This window comes from Lagopus leucura, unplaced genomic scaffold (genome assembly GCF_019238085.1).
Source record: "Lagopus leucura isolate 7727_CA_CO unplaced genomic scaffold, USGS_WTPT01 Super-Scaffold_100039, whole genome shotgun sequence".
Taxonomy (NCBI): Eukaryota; Metazoa; Chordata; class Aves; order Galliformes; family Phasianidae; genus Lagopus; species Lagopus leucura.
The window spans coordinates 466,673-486,464 of NW_024962288.1; the positions used below are offsets into that span (position 1 = coordinate 466,673).

At 37.9% G+C, this 19,792-nt stretch overlaps 1 protein-coding gene across 10 annotated transcripts in view; it reads right to left on the reverse strand.

The window, feature by feature from the left end:
* Positions 1 to 19,792, reverse strand: part of NCOA3 (nuclear receptor coactivator 3) — a 75,630-nt gene that overhangs the window by 21,687 nt on the left and 34,151 nt on the right. For 7 of the 10 annotated variants that reach the window (XM_042883675.1, XM_042883674.1, XM_042883666.1 and 4 more), the window contains 2 exons: positions 3,753 to 3,828; positions 465 to 572 (listed from right to left, as the gene is read on the reverse strand). In XM_042883675.1, the coding sequence (XP_042739609.1) occupies positions 465 to 562 (98 nt within the window). In that variant the 5' untranslated portion in view covers positions 563 to 572; positions 3,753 to 3,828. Of the gene's footprint in view, positions 1 to 464; positions 573 to 3,752; positions 3,829 to 7,746; positions 7,958 to 19,792 lie in introns of all 10 variants that reach the window. The other 3 variants (XM_042883669.1, XM_042883670.1, XM_042883672.1) reach the window with 1 other exon arrangement.

A 19,792-nucleotide genomic window follows, 5' to 3' on the forward strand; every position in this document is an offset into this window, starting at 1 on the left:
GGAGAAAGAAGGCAGCATGGAATACCAAAACTCAAGATAAGACTGCAGAGAACAAGTCTGGAGAAATGCAAGTAAAAAAGCAGTGAACTTATTGCAATATTCTGTGGTGACTATAACTTCCAAAATGAGACATGCCAAGTCAGTTATCAGATGTAAGACACTGACTTTGTAATTTATGTGAAGCAACACGCTTTTCTTCCTTAGTCTTGTAATCACAGCTTCAAACAGTGAGTTCTTACACATTCACTCCATTAAGATTTATGTAAGTCTATTTAACTGTTCATAAGCTTTGGCAGATCTGCAAATTACAGTATACTTGGCATTTTCACAACCAAATTCAGCTTAAAGAATTTTTCAATTAAACAAAATGATTAGTTAGAACTCACACTAAATTGCTATGAAAACTAGAAAAATATTTTTAAAAATCCATAATTCAAAAAGCAGAGAAGACTGAATAAACCTACCTTGCACCTGGAGTATCACAGGGCAACGGCTTGCGTTTCCTTGACTCACTGGTCAAGCTATCCAAGGAGTTTTCTCCTAATCCACTCATCCTGACCATACATCAGCAACTAAAAGTAATAAAATAAGAATTCATTTAATTTACTATTTCTCCAGGTAAAAGCTCCTAAGTACAGTTAAAGCAGCAGTTACCTCGTTTGAGGTTGAGGGAAAACAACCTGTTACACCACTAGGTGACAGTATATCGCCAGATAACGGCAGGAATAACATTTTCTTCAACCAAGCAGCTGGATGAGGAGCTATTCATTCGAACAGTTTCAAAAACACGTTACATAAACAAACTATGATCATGCAAAAAGCTGTTAATTATCTGAAGCTGACGTCTGACTAGAACTTATGACTCACAAGGTCTTATGCCTACAGACATCATGCTGAGGCTGAGTCCAGAGCTGGTGACAAACATCCCCCCCACACTGGGGCTTTCCCCCCACCCCACAGCTGCATTCCCAGTCCCAGAATAACGCTGCAGTGCTGAGAGCTATTGCGGAAAGAGAGCTCAAAATGATAAGGCTTGAGGATGGCTCAGGAAGGGTATGGACACAGGAAATGTCAGAAGCCAAGTGTAAGGAAGAAAGATATGTTAAGTAGTTGAAAAATACATTGAAATAAATAAAACATTTTAAGTAGTTGAAAAATTCAGCTTGGCTGCTTCAACTTTCAGCATTTTTGTGGAATGCAATTTGGCTTGCATTAAATGATTTAGAATGGGAATGCCACTTCTTGTGTAATATTTGCCTGTATTGACAGGTTCTGAACTCACAATAGAATTGAATAGAACACAAAGTTATTACATTTTGTCTGTGGAACATGATAGACATCACAGCAGTTCTACTCAAGAAAAGCTTTTGGTGCATACATACCAAAGAGTGCAGGAAGAAGGAAAATGTATTAATTGATGCAGCTTCTTTTCCTTCTATTGCACTCAAGTAGGCTATGGGAGCTTTCTCCATCTTGAAAATGCACATACACATTTTCCTTCCCCTCTCCCTAAAAATCATTTTCTCTCTATAAGCACCTTTACAAATTGAAAAAGCACATAATGTCTAGAACAACTACAACTGCTTAGCGAAGGAAATTCTAGAAGCTTATTTGCACTACATATAGATTTACAATATAAGTTGTTAACAGGCAAACCAATTCTCCTGCTGCAGGAAACCTTAGCAAAAGAAGCCATTACTGAGTAAGTTAATAATGAAATAAATCATCAGTTAAAAGGCATCAGATGTAACGTTCATCTGTTGAATATGAACCTGTAATTTCTAATGCACCAAAGGGTTTTTCCCAAAAGATATCCAGCCTTTAGGGTGATTATTTGTGGGTGGGTGAGTGGGGGGTAGGTGTTACTCAAGTTTAGAAGAAAGCTCTGAAATGCAGCATTTAGAAGTTAATGTTTTGATGCTGTTTTATCACTAAAAGCATTTTTTTAAAAATGAACAAAGCATTATTTCTGACCTGTACACCTGTAATATTAGCTAGACAGCTGGTGATAGAAAGACTCCTTTACTAGTTATGTTGCACAGTCTCTTTGACCTAAGGAAAGTATTTTCTTTAAAAAAATGTACATAGTGAAATCTTTCTCACTTGCTTAATGAAAATACATGTATAAGCTAGCTTAATCTGAGTCAGTTATTACATAAAACTAGGAAAATGTAAGATGTACAAGTTTGTATAAGTATTAATTACCCAAAACATAGATGCTATAACCTTTTGTCATACAGTATTACTCAGAATATCTGAAAGTTAGATATGACTTAATGACTGTCATGAAAAATCTGACAACCATTCTGCTATTCTTCTACCAAGTTGCAGGTAAAACTCAAAGTGTGGATGGTGAACCTAATGCATAAAAAGATAATTATCAGTGGGACTGAATTACGAATCTGAGCTCCAAGTATCAGTATGGTGTTACGTATCACTACGTGGTGTTACGTGCTTTTTGGTGAAACCTGCATGTAGGTTTGTGCTTAAGTTGCAATAAGCCAGAACAGACGATTATATGTGAGGAAAGAACACTGAATATCAGTTCTATCCTGTGACAACCAACTAGATTTTTCTAAAATGTATCTGTCCCTAGTTTATATAATTTATAAACAGAATTACTCAGGAATGCCTAATTTTAAAGCCAGGTATTTAATGACCAATAATTCATATATGTATGTATGTATGTGTGTATACATATAGCAGATATATATACCTGCTACTCCAAGTTACCAGAACCAGCATCTATTTATAATTTCTACAAACACCCATTACTACACTGGAATACTTTACTTATTTCCATGAAACATTTTGTAAAATAAAGATTACACTCTATTTAGCTCTTCAAAACAGTTGGTAATAAGCCATACCTTGTTCTGTCCAATATGAATTTTTCAAAAGAAATTTGGAAACACAGTCCTAGCTCTCACCAAATAATTTAAAAGACAGGCATTTGTATGAAATGGAATGTTAAAATTGAATGGAAGAAAACACAACCAGAGCACTCCTAAGTTTACACTTAACACAAATGTGAGAAAAACCAAGATTTCATCAGCAGTTAAAAGCCTTCAAAGTGAAAGACATTAAATCCATTGCTTGTAGCAGTTCTGAACTACTACATACTGATCCTACATCCAACACTAGAGTGTAACCAGAGGCAGCAACATCTGGATGAGCTGGTCCTCGCTTCCATGATTATTTGCAAATAACACTGGCAATAGTGTGCAATACTATTAGATTTACCTTTGCAAACAAAGACTTAAATTTTCTGTAATTTTTCTCATACAGCAAAAAGAAACAAGAATAATAAAGGTCTTCTTGATCATCAGTAACTGTGTTTGCCTCTATCAACTTTTTGCTATAATAAATATACGTATTCATGGCATGCAGCACACTTGGAAGCTCTTATGTCTGAGCTGATTTCTTGTTTGAAGAATTCACTAGGGAAAAAGCATGAATTGCCTCTTAGCATTCCCTAGAATAAGCCAATTATGAAGAACTAAATCAAACCAGTCCTTTTCAATGAATCATGAAGATGATCTGAAATTTGTTTTTAATTATATATAATATTTAAATATTAAATATAATAATCTTAGACATAATTCAGATGACTTTTTAAGACACCAATTTTAATAAAATGACTTACTCAGAGGAAAGCCGTAGGTATTTAAATGTAATTTGCTGTAAATAAAACTAAAGGCGTTTCATTCAGCAGTTTCCTATTCTCAGTGACAAACACATTTCTTACTTACCTGACCTTAACAAACATTCAAGCACAGGATGCTTTTCATAGGGTCCCCAGAATCAAAAACCATTTTAAGTCACATCCTGAAAAACAAAAAAGGCTCTACATGAAAAAAAAAAAAAAAGAAAGAAAAGAAAAAAAAGCTGAATTCCCATTTTTTCTTTTAATCTAATATTAACAATCTCACCAGAAAATAAAATAAACACTGTTCATTTACTGTAGCATGAAAGAAATTTAAAACTCATTTGTATTAACTGTAAATGTCACCTCTGGTATGTGCCAAACAGCTAACAGTCTGAACTGTAACATCATAGATACCTCCAAGATAGATGTCCTTTCACATAGGAATAGAAAATGTACTTTTTCCTTTAGAGGAAATCTAAAGAAAAAGTTGATGTTTGATCTTGGTAACTTAAAAATCTAAGTAAAAAAAAAGACTGCAGCCCTGAATTAATTATTTTGTGATGATTGCCATGCAAAAAGCTCAGTGCTCATCCATTCTGTGCCAGCTTGGGCACACTGTACATAACTGGCACGTGCGAATAACAAACTCCTTTCACAGCTATATACACTTGGTTTTCTGTTACCCTGTTTTCCTATGAAATTCTGGGACTGATTAATCTATATTGCCATGCATTTTATAGAAGGTATGATTAAGTGTACTAATTAGTGAGATTCCCGGTCTCTACAGAGAATTACGGGAACTTAGGAAAAGTTTCAAACAACAGCTGTGTGATTGAATTGATTTACTGAAAATTGCTTAAAGCACTAGGTAAAGCAGAGGCTGTTCAAGCTAATTAGAAAAATAAATTGCTCCTGGGAAATATTTATGAGACATTCACATGTAAGCACACACCATAGGCCCATACCAATCGAGAGTTTCAAAATGGATCCTTCCAGTCAGACTACTTAACAGCTAATCACCAGTAGGCAGGTAAAGGAGTTTTACTCAAGTACCTCATTTCTTAAGAAAGCAAACTGAAGCTTTTCATATCAACTGGTTGCATTCACATTCATCTGCTGCTCTAACCATCCCTCTGACAATGCTGACTGTAGCTTTGTTTGGATGTACTAGAATTACCAATGAGAAGGCTGATTAAGAATATGGTCACATAAGAGTAAGTAAGCATCAAGAGTAAATTGTCTACTCATTAAATACTTCACCAGCACCATTTCAAGCTCTATCAACCTCTGCTAATCACAGAAACCTCAACAAAACCATGCACACAAAAAAGGAAAATCAAACAAAATCCTAAGATGCAGTGTCAGAAACATTTGTTTGGACAAATGAGTGAGAGAAAATTAAATCCTTCGGCTGTTGATTCCCACAAAAATGCTGACCAGTTGTACACCACACCCAGCTACAGCTTGCCATCCAGCTTCACAGGGATGCTATTACACCAGCAAGGGCTACTCACTGATGTTTCTAATGGACTGAGTTTATGGAATTAGAAGAAAACCTCCATCACATTGACAGTGTTGAGTATGATGTGAAGCAGAAGAACAAAGACCTCAAGGATTCTGTATGACTGGAAGTGCAAGGGGAAAGGGGGGAACTCTGAGAAAGCAGTATGCTGAAAACCCCACAAGGACACCTCTCAAGTAAAGATTCACTATATGGATGCAAATATTTGAGGTGCTTTAAAAGAAGATGAAATACAACTTCTCAAAAAGCACTGCGGTAAAGTAACTGAAGGAAGCTTCTGAAGAAGCCTAGAGAAGGGCCCTGGAAGGATTTAAGGGCATCTAGAGCAGTATGTGCTCTGGTCACACACTGCAAAGGGCCATCGTTTGGGAACTGTCACCTAGCAGGGCAGATCCCAGCATTCCCAATTCCATTCTGTGGGCCAGCACTGAACTAAAGCTAGTTGAAACACAGAAAAGAAAATCTTACCTTAGTGTAAACAAAATTTACAACAAATTTTGCCATAGATCAAAAGTAAATCTCAGACCACAAGTTACTACCACTATAGAGGAAACAGGATATTAAAGTACTGTAAGTCATTACATTATCATCTACAAGACTTAAATGTAAAAACTTAAAATTTTTGAAATTTAAAACACATCCTTCTTTTTCAACAATACATCTCCTGCTCATGAAAGCCCAAACTCTTAACACAGTGCAGCTGACCATTTAACACTTCTGTACTTCAAACCTACTGCTTTTGAGTACAGAGATTACAGACAATTTTCTAACATTTTAAGTAAAGGACATTTTATTTCAACAGGGTTGTCAGTTCTGCTTCAACCAAACCAGCACAGCTTACTGGAAGCAGAGCAATGCAGCAGGTGAATGCCAGCCTGTGTTGCTCTGCTGAGCGTGGCACTGGGGCTCAGCAGAACACTTCCCACCGGCTCTGCCCATACCAGTACCACTGCCAACACGTGAGCGCACCATTTCCTGTCTATAAGCTGTTCAACTAAAAAGTAAGGCTGTTCAAACAAAAACATCCTTCAGTGTATTTCAGTGTCAACAAGCTCAACATGCTGACCTTTGGCTCATTTCCCCACTTGCAGGATGAACTCCAGAGATACTCAGCTTACCCATGCAGAGATGGGGCACACAGCACAGCCCAGCTATCAAATGTAAGTGTACAAGAGGTCAATCCAATTTTTAAAACACATCACAGGAAGATCGCATCAGACTTTGGATGGAATGACTAGACAATAAGCTGTGTTACTGTATGTGGCACAGAAGTAACAATATGACATATTCAGAGCTGAATGTGCTAGACACAGCAAACACATTGGCTACCTTTAGAAAGAGGATTTAAAGAGGATTATGTCTTCCACCCTCCTTAAATGTTTCAGAGAATACACATATGCTTGTTTTAAAAGGAAATCAAACATACTACACTTGAAATTACAGTACATTAAAAAAACATCTTTTTAAATCTCATGGGGGGAAAATGAAGCAGACTGAAAAAATGCAGTGGAACCTTAACAACTTAGCTATGTGAATCTGACAGCACAGTAACAAACCACAGGAACAGATAATGAGACTGAAGTATGCAGAGTTAACAGAGGTTGTGCTGGTGTACTGCAACTATTTCATACTATTCTCCTGTCTATTCAGACTAAAGCAGCTGTGCTTACTTTATGAAGTAAAAAGCAAATCATGTTTTTAATTCTATTAATACATCATTGTCCCAATCTAGCACTTCCAGCAGAACAATAACCAATAATAAAATACTATTCCCAATCACATGCATTTCACAATTGTCCACTTTCCCTCTCCCCCACCTTCTCAGCTTCTATTTTCTCAATAATAAATAACTGACTCAGACCCAGACTTAATGAACCAGTGTTGTCAGTTAAAAGAAAAATCAAAAGGTGCTACCTATAACCTGGCAATCAGTGAAGCACACTTTGCTGCAACACATTAAATAACCTTAACTCAGCACCCATCCTTGCTATACTATATGCTCCATCTTCGGGAGCCTATAATTTTTCAGGCCTTGTCAGGTTTCATTTACCAATTTCCCTTCTGTGTTTAGTTAGCACTGTGCACTTGCTGCTATTTTTCAGACATGACAATTAACTTGAGCCATGTTCGCTTTGCATATATTAAAATGACAGGGCATTTTCAGTTAAAGGATGGTCAGAGGTGGAACGAACACACTCATAGTACTTCTCCTGTTCCTTTGATAAATAATGCTTGTTCTCTATTTTTGGAATGTCATTACTGGTTAATTTGTTTCCTATAGGTCCTTGTTTGCTTGCCACTGTAATAGTTACAATACCCAGTCACAATAAAAAGAAAAAAGGAAGAAGTGGCTCCAGTGAACTCACTATCATAAAAAAGGCTAGTCTGTCTTTATGCCTTGACCACATGCTGCAGAATACTCGTAAAAACTTCTCACCTGTCAGCTTCTGCACAAAACACTGCAGTAAAGAGGTTAATGTGTCTCAGTGCAAGTCCAAAGACACGTGAGCTATGCTCCACAGTCAGAATAAATGCTGCCCTCATAACCCAGCTATGAGCTTGCTAGTGAACTTACTTGGCCAGCTGTGTTTGTCAGGTCACAGTTCTTGTAAGATGCAGTCACACCACCTACTTGCACAACACCAGCAACTAGAGTTGGTAAGCTTCAGCAATGGGCCAAGAGATACCGGAGGTGGCCTTAATCCTGACTAATTTCCAAGCCACTGTACTGGAGGTGGTAACGTGGGCTTCTGGTATAGCTGCTGGCATCAGTCAAGATCATCATCCTAGAACATATTTAGAACGTTTTTAATATAGGTAACCAACTTGTAACTGGAAGGGATCTGGGATCTTGGAACATTTACATCTTGTGAGATTGCAGAACTAGATAATGGTCACAGCAGTAAAGAGTCAGAACAGCTTACTTCCACAAAGCTATCTGGAACTGAATCTACACAGGACAGAAAGTTCATTATTTTCCTTCATCCCCTCCAGCTTAATAGGTCAAAAATATTTAAGTCCACATTAGAGAAAGAATTTTAATGAATATTTTTTCTCTTTGCCCAGTTCAGAGTAAATCCTAAAAAGTTCCAAATTCAGCCACTTCTTTAGTATTTCAGTTTCATATGCACGCTTATTTTGTTACTGTATCATAACTGGAAACAAGATCTTAAGCTGAAAAAACCCTTGAAATTCTCAAGAGACAAAGCTGTTCAGAGCAGCCATAGGCCTCACGGGTAATGGGGGTGGGGGAACTGATGTTAATTTCAGGCTTTTGTTCTCTTTGTGCCTGTGTGCTCCTGTGCATGCGAGTGCACATGAATATTCTTTCTTAATATATGAACCACCTCTCTCTTATTCAAACATCTAAACAACCACATCATTTTAAAAATGCAAAACATTTTTATAATATCTTTCTCATTATTTTAATATGCACTGATACATCCTTCTGATTACTATATAGAACTGTAAGATGAAACACATAAACACTGAATAAAATCCTTAAAGCACACCTTGGGTTTACTAGGAAAAATGTAATGCATTTGATCTCAATTTCTTTCTATGCATCCAAGCACAATGTTTGCACATCTCTCAGAACTCAATGGTAGGGACAACCTAGAAGCAAAACCTAGTTTGCAAAGTCCTGTCAGTGTTTTTGCTCTTATTCTGGAAACAATTTCAAGTCACGTACAACAATCCAATTTCATTTATCCATGCAACCCATACCTTTGGTAAGTATACCTAGAAGCACCAAATGCTTACTATCACTGTATTAATTAAACAGCTCCTGTAAGGCAATTGGGTGACAAAGACATTTTCTTTCACGAGCTGGTAAAGACACAAGACTCCTTGCCTTAATTTAACAATGATTAGGAATTAGTTTTCCCTTGAACAGGGAAACTATTTCACCAGAGCTAGAACTCAATCTGCAACAGTTACCATTTTCTGGGAGCTATGCACTACTCTGACATTTCAGAAACAGAATGTACTGTTGATATTCTGATGAAAGCAGGAAATGCAATCAAGTGCATGGATTTTGTTTCACTAAATACATGTGATTTTTTCCCAAGACATCAACAAGTCCATTCCCTTTCTTGAAGTTCCAAATCAGTCATCAGCAAGTGAATTCTCCTTTCTGGGACGCTGGGTTCAAATTCATTTTTATTTATTACATGCAAGCAATGGTTCTGTTATGCCATTCTAATCCACAAGCATCTCAAGGAAGAAAAGACTGTATTCTGGATTTCTGGAGACAAGTTGCAAATAAACTAGCATCACAGTATTACAGCTAGCACCTGACTTGTCAGTCAAACTGACCAAGTGAGACTTCCTACTGTCAGCACAGAGACCTCCAAAGTGAAAACTCTTACACAGTTTCAGGAATCTTTTATTTCAGTATCTAAAAAAAAAACAAAACCAAACAAACAAACAAAAACAAAACAAAACAAAACAAAAAAAAAACCAGCATTTTGCTGTTTGGTTTGCCGAGAAAGATGTTGATATTAGGAGCAGAGCTCTGCACACAGTAATGGAGAGAACAAGCCTTGCCAGGGTGCTCTAGCTCCACAGGAGAGCAACTGAAATACAAACCACCCAAAAATGCTCACAGGAATTTCTTTCTCTCTTCCTGAACACTGAAAGCCAGTTCCACAAAACACACTCGCACTACCAAGCCCCCAGCACCGGACAGGAGCATTAATTATCCTCTTAAGAAAAGCAGGTCATAAATCGTGTGGCCTGCTGTCATGAATTACCAGTCAGCTGCAATATCCACCACCTCCAAGGGCACAGATATCCAACAGCAGCATTCTGCTGTTAGCAAACAACAAAACAATGGCAACGAGAAGCAGCTTCTGTAACTTCGCTAACATGTTCATATTTGATCAGAGGATCCTGTAAAACAACTAGAAATTATGATGTATTCATGGAATCTTTATCTTTTATGCTTTTAAGTCTAAAAGTAGGGCTAGATAGCGCACAAAAGCAGGCTACAGAAGTGATGAAGACTGTGGCAAAAGTACATTTCAAACACAGTGCTACCTTTAAATGGAAGGTCAAGTAACCAGCCATAAAGGGAAGCTGCTATGGGAGAGTCCAGAGATGTAACACAGAACAAAACATTTTCCCTTTTGCTTTTTCTACACATGAAGGGTGTACCTGAGAACCATGCAAAAAAGGAATTTGCTTACGGAAAAGTAATTCTGAATAAATAGAAGACCTCTGCTACTGCCTGCTCAACTCAACCATCCGAGTGTAAGAGTGAACAACAGGCCCAGGAGCAAGCCCAGATTACTTTCCATTACACCTCAGGGAAAGGAGCCAAGAGGTCTAACACACACGTGGGGTTCCCAGGTGCTTCAAAGAAAGCTACACCCATGCTTGGACCTTAAATTTGCTGGCCTGACAGACTGGGAATCTGGTACCAAGGATACTCAAGGAGCTTCTCTCAAAGCAGAAAAACAAAGATTTTTGAAATTCATTTTGAAATGAAACTACATACAATTATTTAATTAAAATTTGTTGCTAATAATCTCAGCTGTGTTAACAATACAGATGAATACACCTCGTTTTAATCCCCAGAGAGAAATCATAAATACAGGTTTAAAGCTCTTCCAATTGCACACATACTTCATACTAAAACTGTGCATTAATTTGATGATTGTGTTGATATGATGATGTAAGATTGCAAAACGGTATTTGTTGGATGAAATTCCTTTTGCCAGGTTTTGCCATGAATTTACTGTATATACAAATAACATACTCAGCTAAATCTTCCTCCCACTCAAGTAGAATGAAGATATTCGTGCCCTAAATTTCTTTTTGTACAGCCTATGGCGATTTGCCTAAGAAAGGAATCAAAAGAGGAGCGGTCATTAGAGCTGCAAGAGAGAAAAGAGCTCAGAAGAGCACCCACATCTGTGACATCTCAGCGTGAATGGAGACAATAGGCTCCTTCTGGGGCTGTAACCTGGGGTGTGGGGGATGAAGGGCAGCAGGCTGCGTTTGTCTGTGATCTGAAGATGTGAAGAATCCACTAGAAGGCAGTTGGGAAGCAATACGTGCCAAAAATAAAATAATCTTATTTCTTGCTTTTTAGTTTAGTTTTGTTTTGTTTTTTAACTGAATTTAGTTCTTAAAAAAAATAGTCATGAAACAGACTCAAGGACAGTGAAACAGGAAAAGAACACGCCACTCTTCTCATAAAAAGTCACCAGGTAGGGGTGATGGACACATCGTATAAAAGCAGCAAAACACAAGGCTGTATCCATAGAACAAATAAAGCCTAGCATTTGTAAGGACCTCAGGAAGATTACTGCCTGGCCATCATAAAAACTGGACAGAACCACACAGAAATACCAAGGAAAAAACAGCACAAAACAAAAATAATCAAATTCTTACTAGAACTCGCCAGATGTTCATAAATTAAAAGCAGAAGACTTTGTAAATTTAATTCCAGATTTGAAATAGTTTTTAGGGAATCTTTGTAGGCTCATCAAGAGTGCTCCTTAAAATTGAATTATCAGATCTGAATAGAGCTACTGTAAGTACACAAAGGCCTTTCACATTTTAAGCTTCAATTCTGTTATGACTTTTCCATGAGGCTCACCAACTGACCCACTAAAAATACTCAATATTACAATCGCTGCAAATCCCCAGCTATGTAGAATTTACAGCTTTAAGTAATGAGTTGTGCTATGTGAAATGAACGAGGATTTGATTTTCAACAGTGTGTAAAATCCTGCCAGAACATTTCTTCACATTAAACAAAAGCACAGAGACCCCAGGAAACATGTATCATAAATTTCTATCATATTACAATGCTGTATTTACTTCTTCACTATATCACATCATCTGTAGCTCCAGTTCAAACTATTAAAGCCAAATACTTTAAATAGGCTAAAGGGGGGAAAAATAAAAAGGAAAAGGAAGTTGGCACATTAATCAGTTAATGCTTGTGGACACAAATTCTCAAAGCTGGTATCACCTTCCTCTGAAATCAGTTGTGTTTAACAAACACTATGCAGCTTAGCAGCAGCGTGGAAGGTTAATTTACACATCTCCTGCGATACGTGGGGACATCACTGCACACCTCAGCCCTCAAGATGGAAAGCGATTACCCTGTCACCCTATGACTGCATTATGATGACAACAGCGAGACGGGGAGTGAGACAAAAATGATGCTGGCTCTCAAACGAATCCTGGCTAACAGCCGCTACAGCTACACAGCTTTTGCAGCAGAGAGCAGAACAACAAAATACCCCCCCCATATGGCTCTGTAAGAAAGTTAAGGGGGCTGCTGCAGGGGGAAGGTCAGCATTAGCAAGCAGGAAGCATGTCCACCTCGAAGGAACCAAAATGCCCGTAAAATATGGTATATGAAACGCAAACAGGAAATGCTGGGCTAAAAAAAGAACATGAAGAGGGCCTTGCACCAAACTCCAATACTAAAAAGATGTTGAAGCACGTCAGAAACAGGAAGTGAGCTCAGCAGACCTCTCCATGGCAGAGGCATAAAGCAGGCACCTGGGGGGGTAAAGCCACAGCCCAGAGAATCGCTGCACTGCGCCCACCACTGGATGTGAGGGAGATTCCCACAGCCAGCACGCTCCTTGCAGCACCTGGCTGGAGGAGCAAGATGTTCGACACTGTAATGAATAGGAGAGAAAGTTCTAAAGCAAACAGACACACATGGTGTCAACCAGCCAGCAGGACACCCGCCAGCTGAGAAAGGGCTCACATGTGGATGCGCTGAGCTGCCAGACAAACTGCACAATGTGCCAGTGGAAATCACTGCTGCGCACAGGGCTAGCAGGTGACCGGTGTGACTCCTACAACAAAAGGAATCAGCATGGATACTTCAGAGCTGTGGATCAGTGAATTTGATGCTCATCCCTTGACTGACTTCCACCCATAATAAAATGCTCCTGGAGAATAAAACGACCGAGCACACCCACAAACAAAAGCAGTAGAAAAGCAGCCCACTTGGCATGAGCTCTGAAAAGGGAAGCCTTGTTTTGAGAATCACAGAATCACTGTGAGCTGTATGATCCCCAGATTGATCTTCCTAATATTTCTTGTCATTTGGCATTTGGTTAAACTGCTGAAAAGAAAATGATTATATTTGAGTTGTTTTTGTGCAGTGGCAAAAACGTATTTTCCCAAATAGCCCATTTTACTCAGGAAAATGGTGCAGAAGCTCCTTTGCAGTTAGAAAGGTGATTTTATGAAGAGGTTTGTTGATAGAGCTTCACTGGGAAGCCTCCCTGGTAAGAGATGAAGCCTACAAAAACTGCTAGGACAAACACAGTGTTTCTTCCATTCTGAACATCTAATACTTTCTGAAAGTCAAAGATCTGAGCATTTATCAGCCAGAGGTCAATGAGGGAGGAGAAAAACAGTTCAGTGAAACCTTGAAATCTCCAAGTCAGTTTTCTGGTATGCTTGCTGGTTGTAGGTTTTTTTGGTTGGGTGGATGGGTGGCTCTTTTTGTGTTGGTTTGCTTTTAATTTCCCCTTTACAAGTATTCACAGTTCTCTCTGTATTTAAAAAAAACAAACAAACAAAAAAAGCAAACAAGAAACAACATGTGACTTCTTTGCTTTTCCATTTACTTCAGTCAAACTTTTATGTAAACTGTTGACATTTTCAAATTTCCTATTACAGTGTTGAGGGAATGGAAACCCTTTTTCCTTCTAAATGGAAAGTGCTTTGCTAGTTGTGCTGCTGTCACAGTTGGGATTTGAAGAGAAGTAACAAATGTAATAAGATCTGGAAAAAAAAAAGAGACAATACCACAGCCTGCAAACAGACATACAAACGTGAAGAAATTTAACAATTGCTTTCCTTCATGTATTAACTGAGAAGTATTTCAGCATGGAAAATATTAAGAAATACAACATTAGCCGTAACTTTCAATTGTCAACATTTCTTTCTGGAAAAAAATAATGCCAATTATTTAAATCATGGGCAAACAAAAGTAAATAATGAACAAGAAAAAATGCACTTCAGAGGAACAAACGAAGGGTTTGATCATCAGTGCATCATGAGAAACTATGCACAGAAAGGATCTGTTGGACTCAAAACTACAGGCTGATTTACACGCTAAGACTTACTGGCATTATTATACAAATGAAACACCATGCCTACATTACAGCTACCTCCAGACTAAGTAATTGGAACTAAAACACCTAACATTATATGAATTATTTGGAGGAAAAGTTCAGCATGAAATCCACGTTCATTATAATGACAAAGGTAATGTGGAAACATTTTGCCATTTAGGTGAACACAAACACTGCAACAACAGGCATAACCGTTCATTAGCTAGGGAAATACACTGTGCTGTAAGGCATCAGAAACGACCCACATGCTGGCAAGTTCCTGCCATTGCTGGACACGTTCTAAGAGATCTCATACATACCTATGGAATATTGGAATAGCAATACTCTAAGGTAACCAAGTAAGCCATGAGAGAACAAGCTGCAAATATGATAGCTATAATGCTGTGTACTTTCAAAACTTCCACTCTACTGTACAACAAGTTTTGCACACAATCACTGCAGCAATATTCCAGCACAAAAATGGATCTCATTACAGAATACTAATTTTGCTATGCTCCCTATAATTGCCCTTCGATATCAGTGAAGACCACTGATAAAAACAAAGCTGCTCATCCATTCTTTTTACTACAAAATGCTTTCCAAAACAAAGGATCTACATGTACCTTTAGCCACTCCTATCAGTTGCAGTTTTATGTAATGATACATAAAGCTATTTCCTGAGGATAATTAAAAAAAAAAAAAATCAATCAACAAAATTTATTCAGAAATACGCCTCCTTACCATCATGTGCACCTTACCATCCATTCAAGTGTGTATAGAATTAAGTATGCCAAAATCTAAGTCAGAAAGAGTCTCTCTTCTGAGACCATCACACTTTTGCAAAGCACTTAACTGCCGTTGACCACGGAACATACACACATACGTGGCACCACTAATTTAGCAGCAGAACTGCACAAAAAACCCAGATTGAGAGGAAATAGCAACTATTCAGGCCCCTCAACACTGAACAGGAGCACCACTCACTAACACTTTCTTCTTGCTGTTCTAAGGGCAGTGTCACACCACTCTCAGTACCAAAGCACTCACAGTACCCTCCTCCTTGCCTCCTCCCGCAGTCCCACCTCGGCAGCTGGTGTTACAGCTGTGAAACAAAGAACCTCTCCCACAGAGAGCCGAGAAAGGACAGGCACTGACTACTGATACTGCAAAAGGAAGAGATCCTTGTGGCACAGCATTGTCAGAGCTTTTGTTACCAATTGATAACATTTAGATACGTGTATCAGCCAGGAGGCTTTCTTCTATCTCAGCAGTAGTGTGAAGCTAAAAAATCCAAGGCTGTCTCTGTGGACGAAAAGACACAGGAAAATACATATCTTGTCTATTGTCAAGAGAAGATTTCATGCCGTTCAAAACTAGGACAGATGCTAATGAGTCATTAATAATACTGGAGGAAAAAATCAATATTACTTGTTTAAATGTCCTCAAATTCTACTTTTTTATAATGATTTCGTAGTGATTTATGAAAACAAATGAAAAGTCCATTGTTTTGAATTGTACAGTTACATTAACAGAAGAAATAACAGTGAAATCGGGAGATCACTGTAAGACTATACAGGAAACTTACAAAAAGGAAAACAGCAATATAAAATTACAAGTATTCTTCTCAACCATACCCAGCCATTCCATCTTTAGGAATCACCTATAGCTCTGAGTTACCTGGTGTCAGAGCAACACGACTCGTTCAGCAATACACTGAGTTACTGAAGTAACAGGAGTGTAAAAACAGCCCAAACTATTTAGACTTGCAGAAAATTTGCTAAATACGAAAATAATTATTTCTTTCAGACAACCCTCTAAGAGGATTATTAGGCAAGAGCAATTACTTGCTCAGTTTTGAACATTTCAAGACAACCACGTCATTCTTTACGACATCTGAAGCAAGTAGAACAAGTTTTTTGTTATTTGGCTAAGGTGCACAAACTGTTTAAACACTTAAAAAGAGATCAAAATGGCCACCAAACTCTTTGTTCATCACTGAACACAGAACGCTTTTTTAAAGTCCCTAAAGAGAAGTTTTTCAGTCTAATGAGAAATAGCATTTTTAGTGTATTTAATTGCATGACTCCTAGCAAATGCGTTCATCTGAAATAATGCAGTGTATTGAAGGTAGATTCTCTTCCGGTCTGAAGTTTATTAATGCAGCTAATAAGGACAGTGTATTTTTACATTTTACTTAAGCATTAACATTTCATGTTACTGTTTTACTTCACAGTGCCAGTTGACAAAACGTTAACACTGACTAAATTTGATGTATGAAAAATCATTATGAGTTTACAGTCTGGATTCTCATTTTAATGAGAGTTAACATCTTTAGAACAAAATGTTCAAAGCTGCAAGACATATGCTGAACATGTGTATACATGTAAAGCTTTGAAAGCTGCTTAAAAATGTGAGAACGAGTAAAGCTCGTGTTACCCTTGATAAATGTCAGCTGTCAGGCAATACAGCCCAATACACACTGTACTTTCCACAACCTAGAGCCCAGAAAAATGCAATTTTTACCTCGCTCACTGGATACATTATACATTTAGCCAAGGTCAAAAGTTTAATGTTTTCAAATTTTAACTTCCAAAGCAGTGCACTGTTACACAGGCAGTACCATCACACTGAAATTAATGGAGTACCCTGTAATATACACATCCTACCCAAGGGGACACCATTCAGCATCAAACCTAGTCAAAAAGAATTTGAAAAAGAGCTGTTCTTACTGTCATTTTCAGTTGTGCTGCTTTTTTCCATGTAGTCAAATTTTACAAATTACACGGAAATGCAACAATCTTCTCTCCTGTACTGATGAGTACGAGACTGACATACAAAATCAGAGAAAATTGCTGTTAGCTGTGTGTTGTTCAATACTGCATTCAGAAATGTCGAAAGCAAACTAACCTTAAAAACCAAAACTTGCTGCTGTTTAATTGGTTAAATTTCAGTGAAGGACTCATTCAGTACCATGAATGTGAACATTTCCTGCTGTAGTAAATCACTCACTGCAGAATTCTAAAAGTATCTTGCAGAATTAGTCCAGGTACAAAGAACTGAGCAGATGTGGAACACTAGCTGTATTGTACAGAGTGGGCTGGGGATCAGATTGTCAGAACTTTCCATTAAGAAATAATACTTTCTAATGTGATAAAACTAGGCCAAGCAGCTCCAGCTTGGGAAAGTGCAGTCCACTTAAAAGCTGTTCATTCGCCAGCTCCTCCATTTGAAACTAGATATAATTTATACTTTTGTGTATATGAGAAGTTATTACTGCACTATCATCATTAAGTCAAATAGTAAACGTCCTGTGATTACCATGTTAACAAGCAGGTTTCTTCCTCTGCAGCTGAGTCTGAAGCACTCTGACAGTCTTTAGTGAACTTTTATTACAAGCATTAGCCACCTTTCCTGAGCAAGTTAAAAGCTCGGTGTGCTGAAAGATCACAAAACACTCATGTCATGTCAGTCAGTGCTCCTGCTTCTCTCTGCTGCGAAAGTATCGTGATCTATTCACAGTTCATATACTTCCACCGGGATTTTCAAAAGCATTCAGTGTTGGTGTAAGTTTGTTTTTGTTAATTCAATGAGAATTCTACCATCAGCTTCAGTGGAATTACTAAAGCTGAAAGTAGTATTGCTTTCCAATCTTTTTTCTTCAGCAACAAGTTCTTATTAAGCTAAAATGGAAAGAAACAGTAAATGTGCCTAAATTAGTCAAAAGATTCAGAAGACCTAACTTTTATTTACAACTGATTATTTGCCAGTCTATTTAGAAACACTGGTGCACACTGCACACAGAGCCAAGAAAACCAGATCAAAGTACCCTTGCTTGCTCAACAAACAATTTAAGCATCTTCTACTATTATGATCTAGATTAAAGCTGTTGTCTCAGTTGGAATAACGTCTATCTAAAATAATTGCCCAGTCTCCTTCATGTTTTCTGACGCCTAATATAATTGCATCTTTCCTACAACATTTTAGAAAGCTACAGAAAACTGTCCAGTACTTACAGTTAGAGCAAGTGATCCACATGATCTTCCACTAACCATAGTCAACAACAGTGCTGCAAAAGCATTACAATTGCAGAAAATAATGGCATCTCAAGTGCTACGTTTACTGTCTGTAAACAGTACCTGCAGCAACGTAAACACAAAAGCAACATCCCTCAGCTAAGGTAATACTCACCTGAGCAAACTGTCAAGTTTCAGTAAAATAGGAAACTTCAAATCTTTTGCAGCAGGGAAGTAAGACAAAGTCTCCTCACACATTACTTAACAGCATAGAGACATGTTTGTAAATATAACCCATATTTGCATAACGATCAAACAAAACAGCAATGGAGAGGTTATAATGAATGACAAAAACTGTCCAATGAAGTACTACAGTGTACCTGCTACTGACCAGGAGAAACGTCCTGTGAAGAGGAAAGCAGTTCCTTGGGGTCACTCTCAGCTGGTCAAGGCTGAAGTTTTAAAGTGTAACAGAAGACATACAATTCCGCACTGAGAAATTCCAACAATTGTCCTTGGTCTTTAAATGATATTTTCTAATTTTCCTTTTGTCTTCACAGCTGTTAGGAAGACTGCTAGGTGATTTCACTCATTCTTCAGTGAAATCTCTTAGTGGGACAGTTTCAGCGCTCTTAAAACCAAAGTGAAGTTTAGACTGGATGAGAGGTAAACTTCATCCGTCATGAAAGAGTTAAATTCACTCCACTGTCTGTGATGAGGAAAGAGCCAGAACTCTGCAACTTTGGAATAAACACCAAACAAGTATTTTTACTGCTTTAGAAAACCCACATCTTTTCCAGCTCTAAATGCTCTTTACAATTCTAGGTCTTTGAAAACTCTGAACGATGAGCAGGGATTTCTTATTTCTGTCTTTGGGCATATGAAGACTCTGCCCTGCTATTCTGCATACCCAGCAACCTCTGACAAACTAGCCATTATTAGCCATTATTAGCCACTAAAAGGTCACACATCACAGCACAGCATTTTAAACAAAATGGAACTGATCCCTTAAAACACTATTCTGCAAACTGCAGTGGTTCAAGACTGACAAATAACTGTCATAAAGAACAAGCAGGGCAGAACTTCTTCAGCTTCTCACCAGAGATTGTAAGACACTACTAAAATACTGTTAGTTCTGCTAGTTCATAGGACAGAAAAAAGAAAATATCTTCAAAAGCACCTCTAAAAAGGCTGGGATTTTTTTTATGGCTGCACTTCAAAGACACTGAATTAAGTGTCTGAAAGCAAAGACCAGTTTTGATTTTACAGCCAAGCAAGCCAACATTTTCCTAAATTGTGAGCCAACGAAGGACTTGCAGCCTTCAAAGTTTCTGAGAGGCTACCCTGAAACTTTATGAAATCTTCAAGTGAAGAACGCCATGCATGCATGAATGGTAGACTACTTAACATAGTTCCATTAAACAGTATTAATCTTGCTCTGACAGACAGGAAAAGCAAGCTATGAAGAGAATTACGACTACAACTTGCTATACTTTACAAATATCAG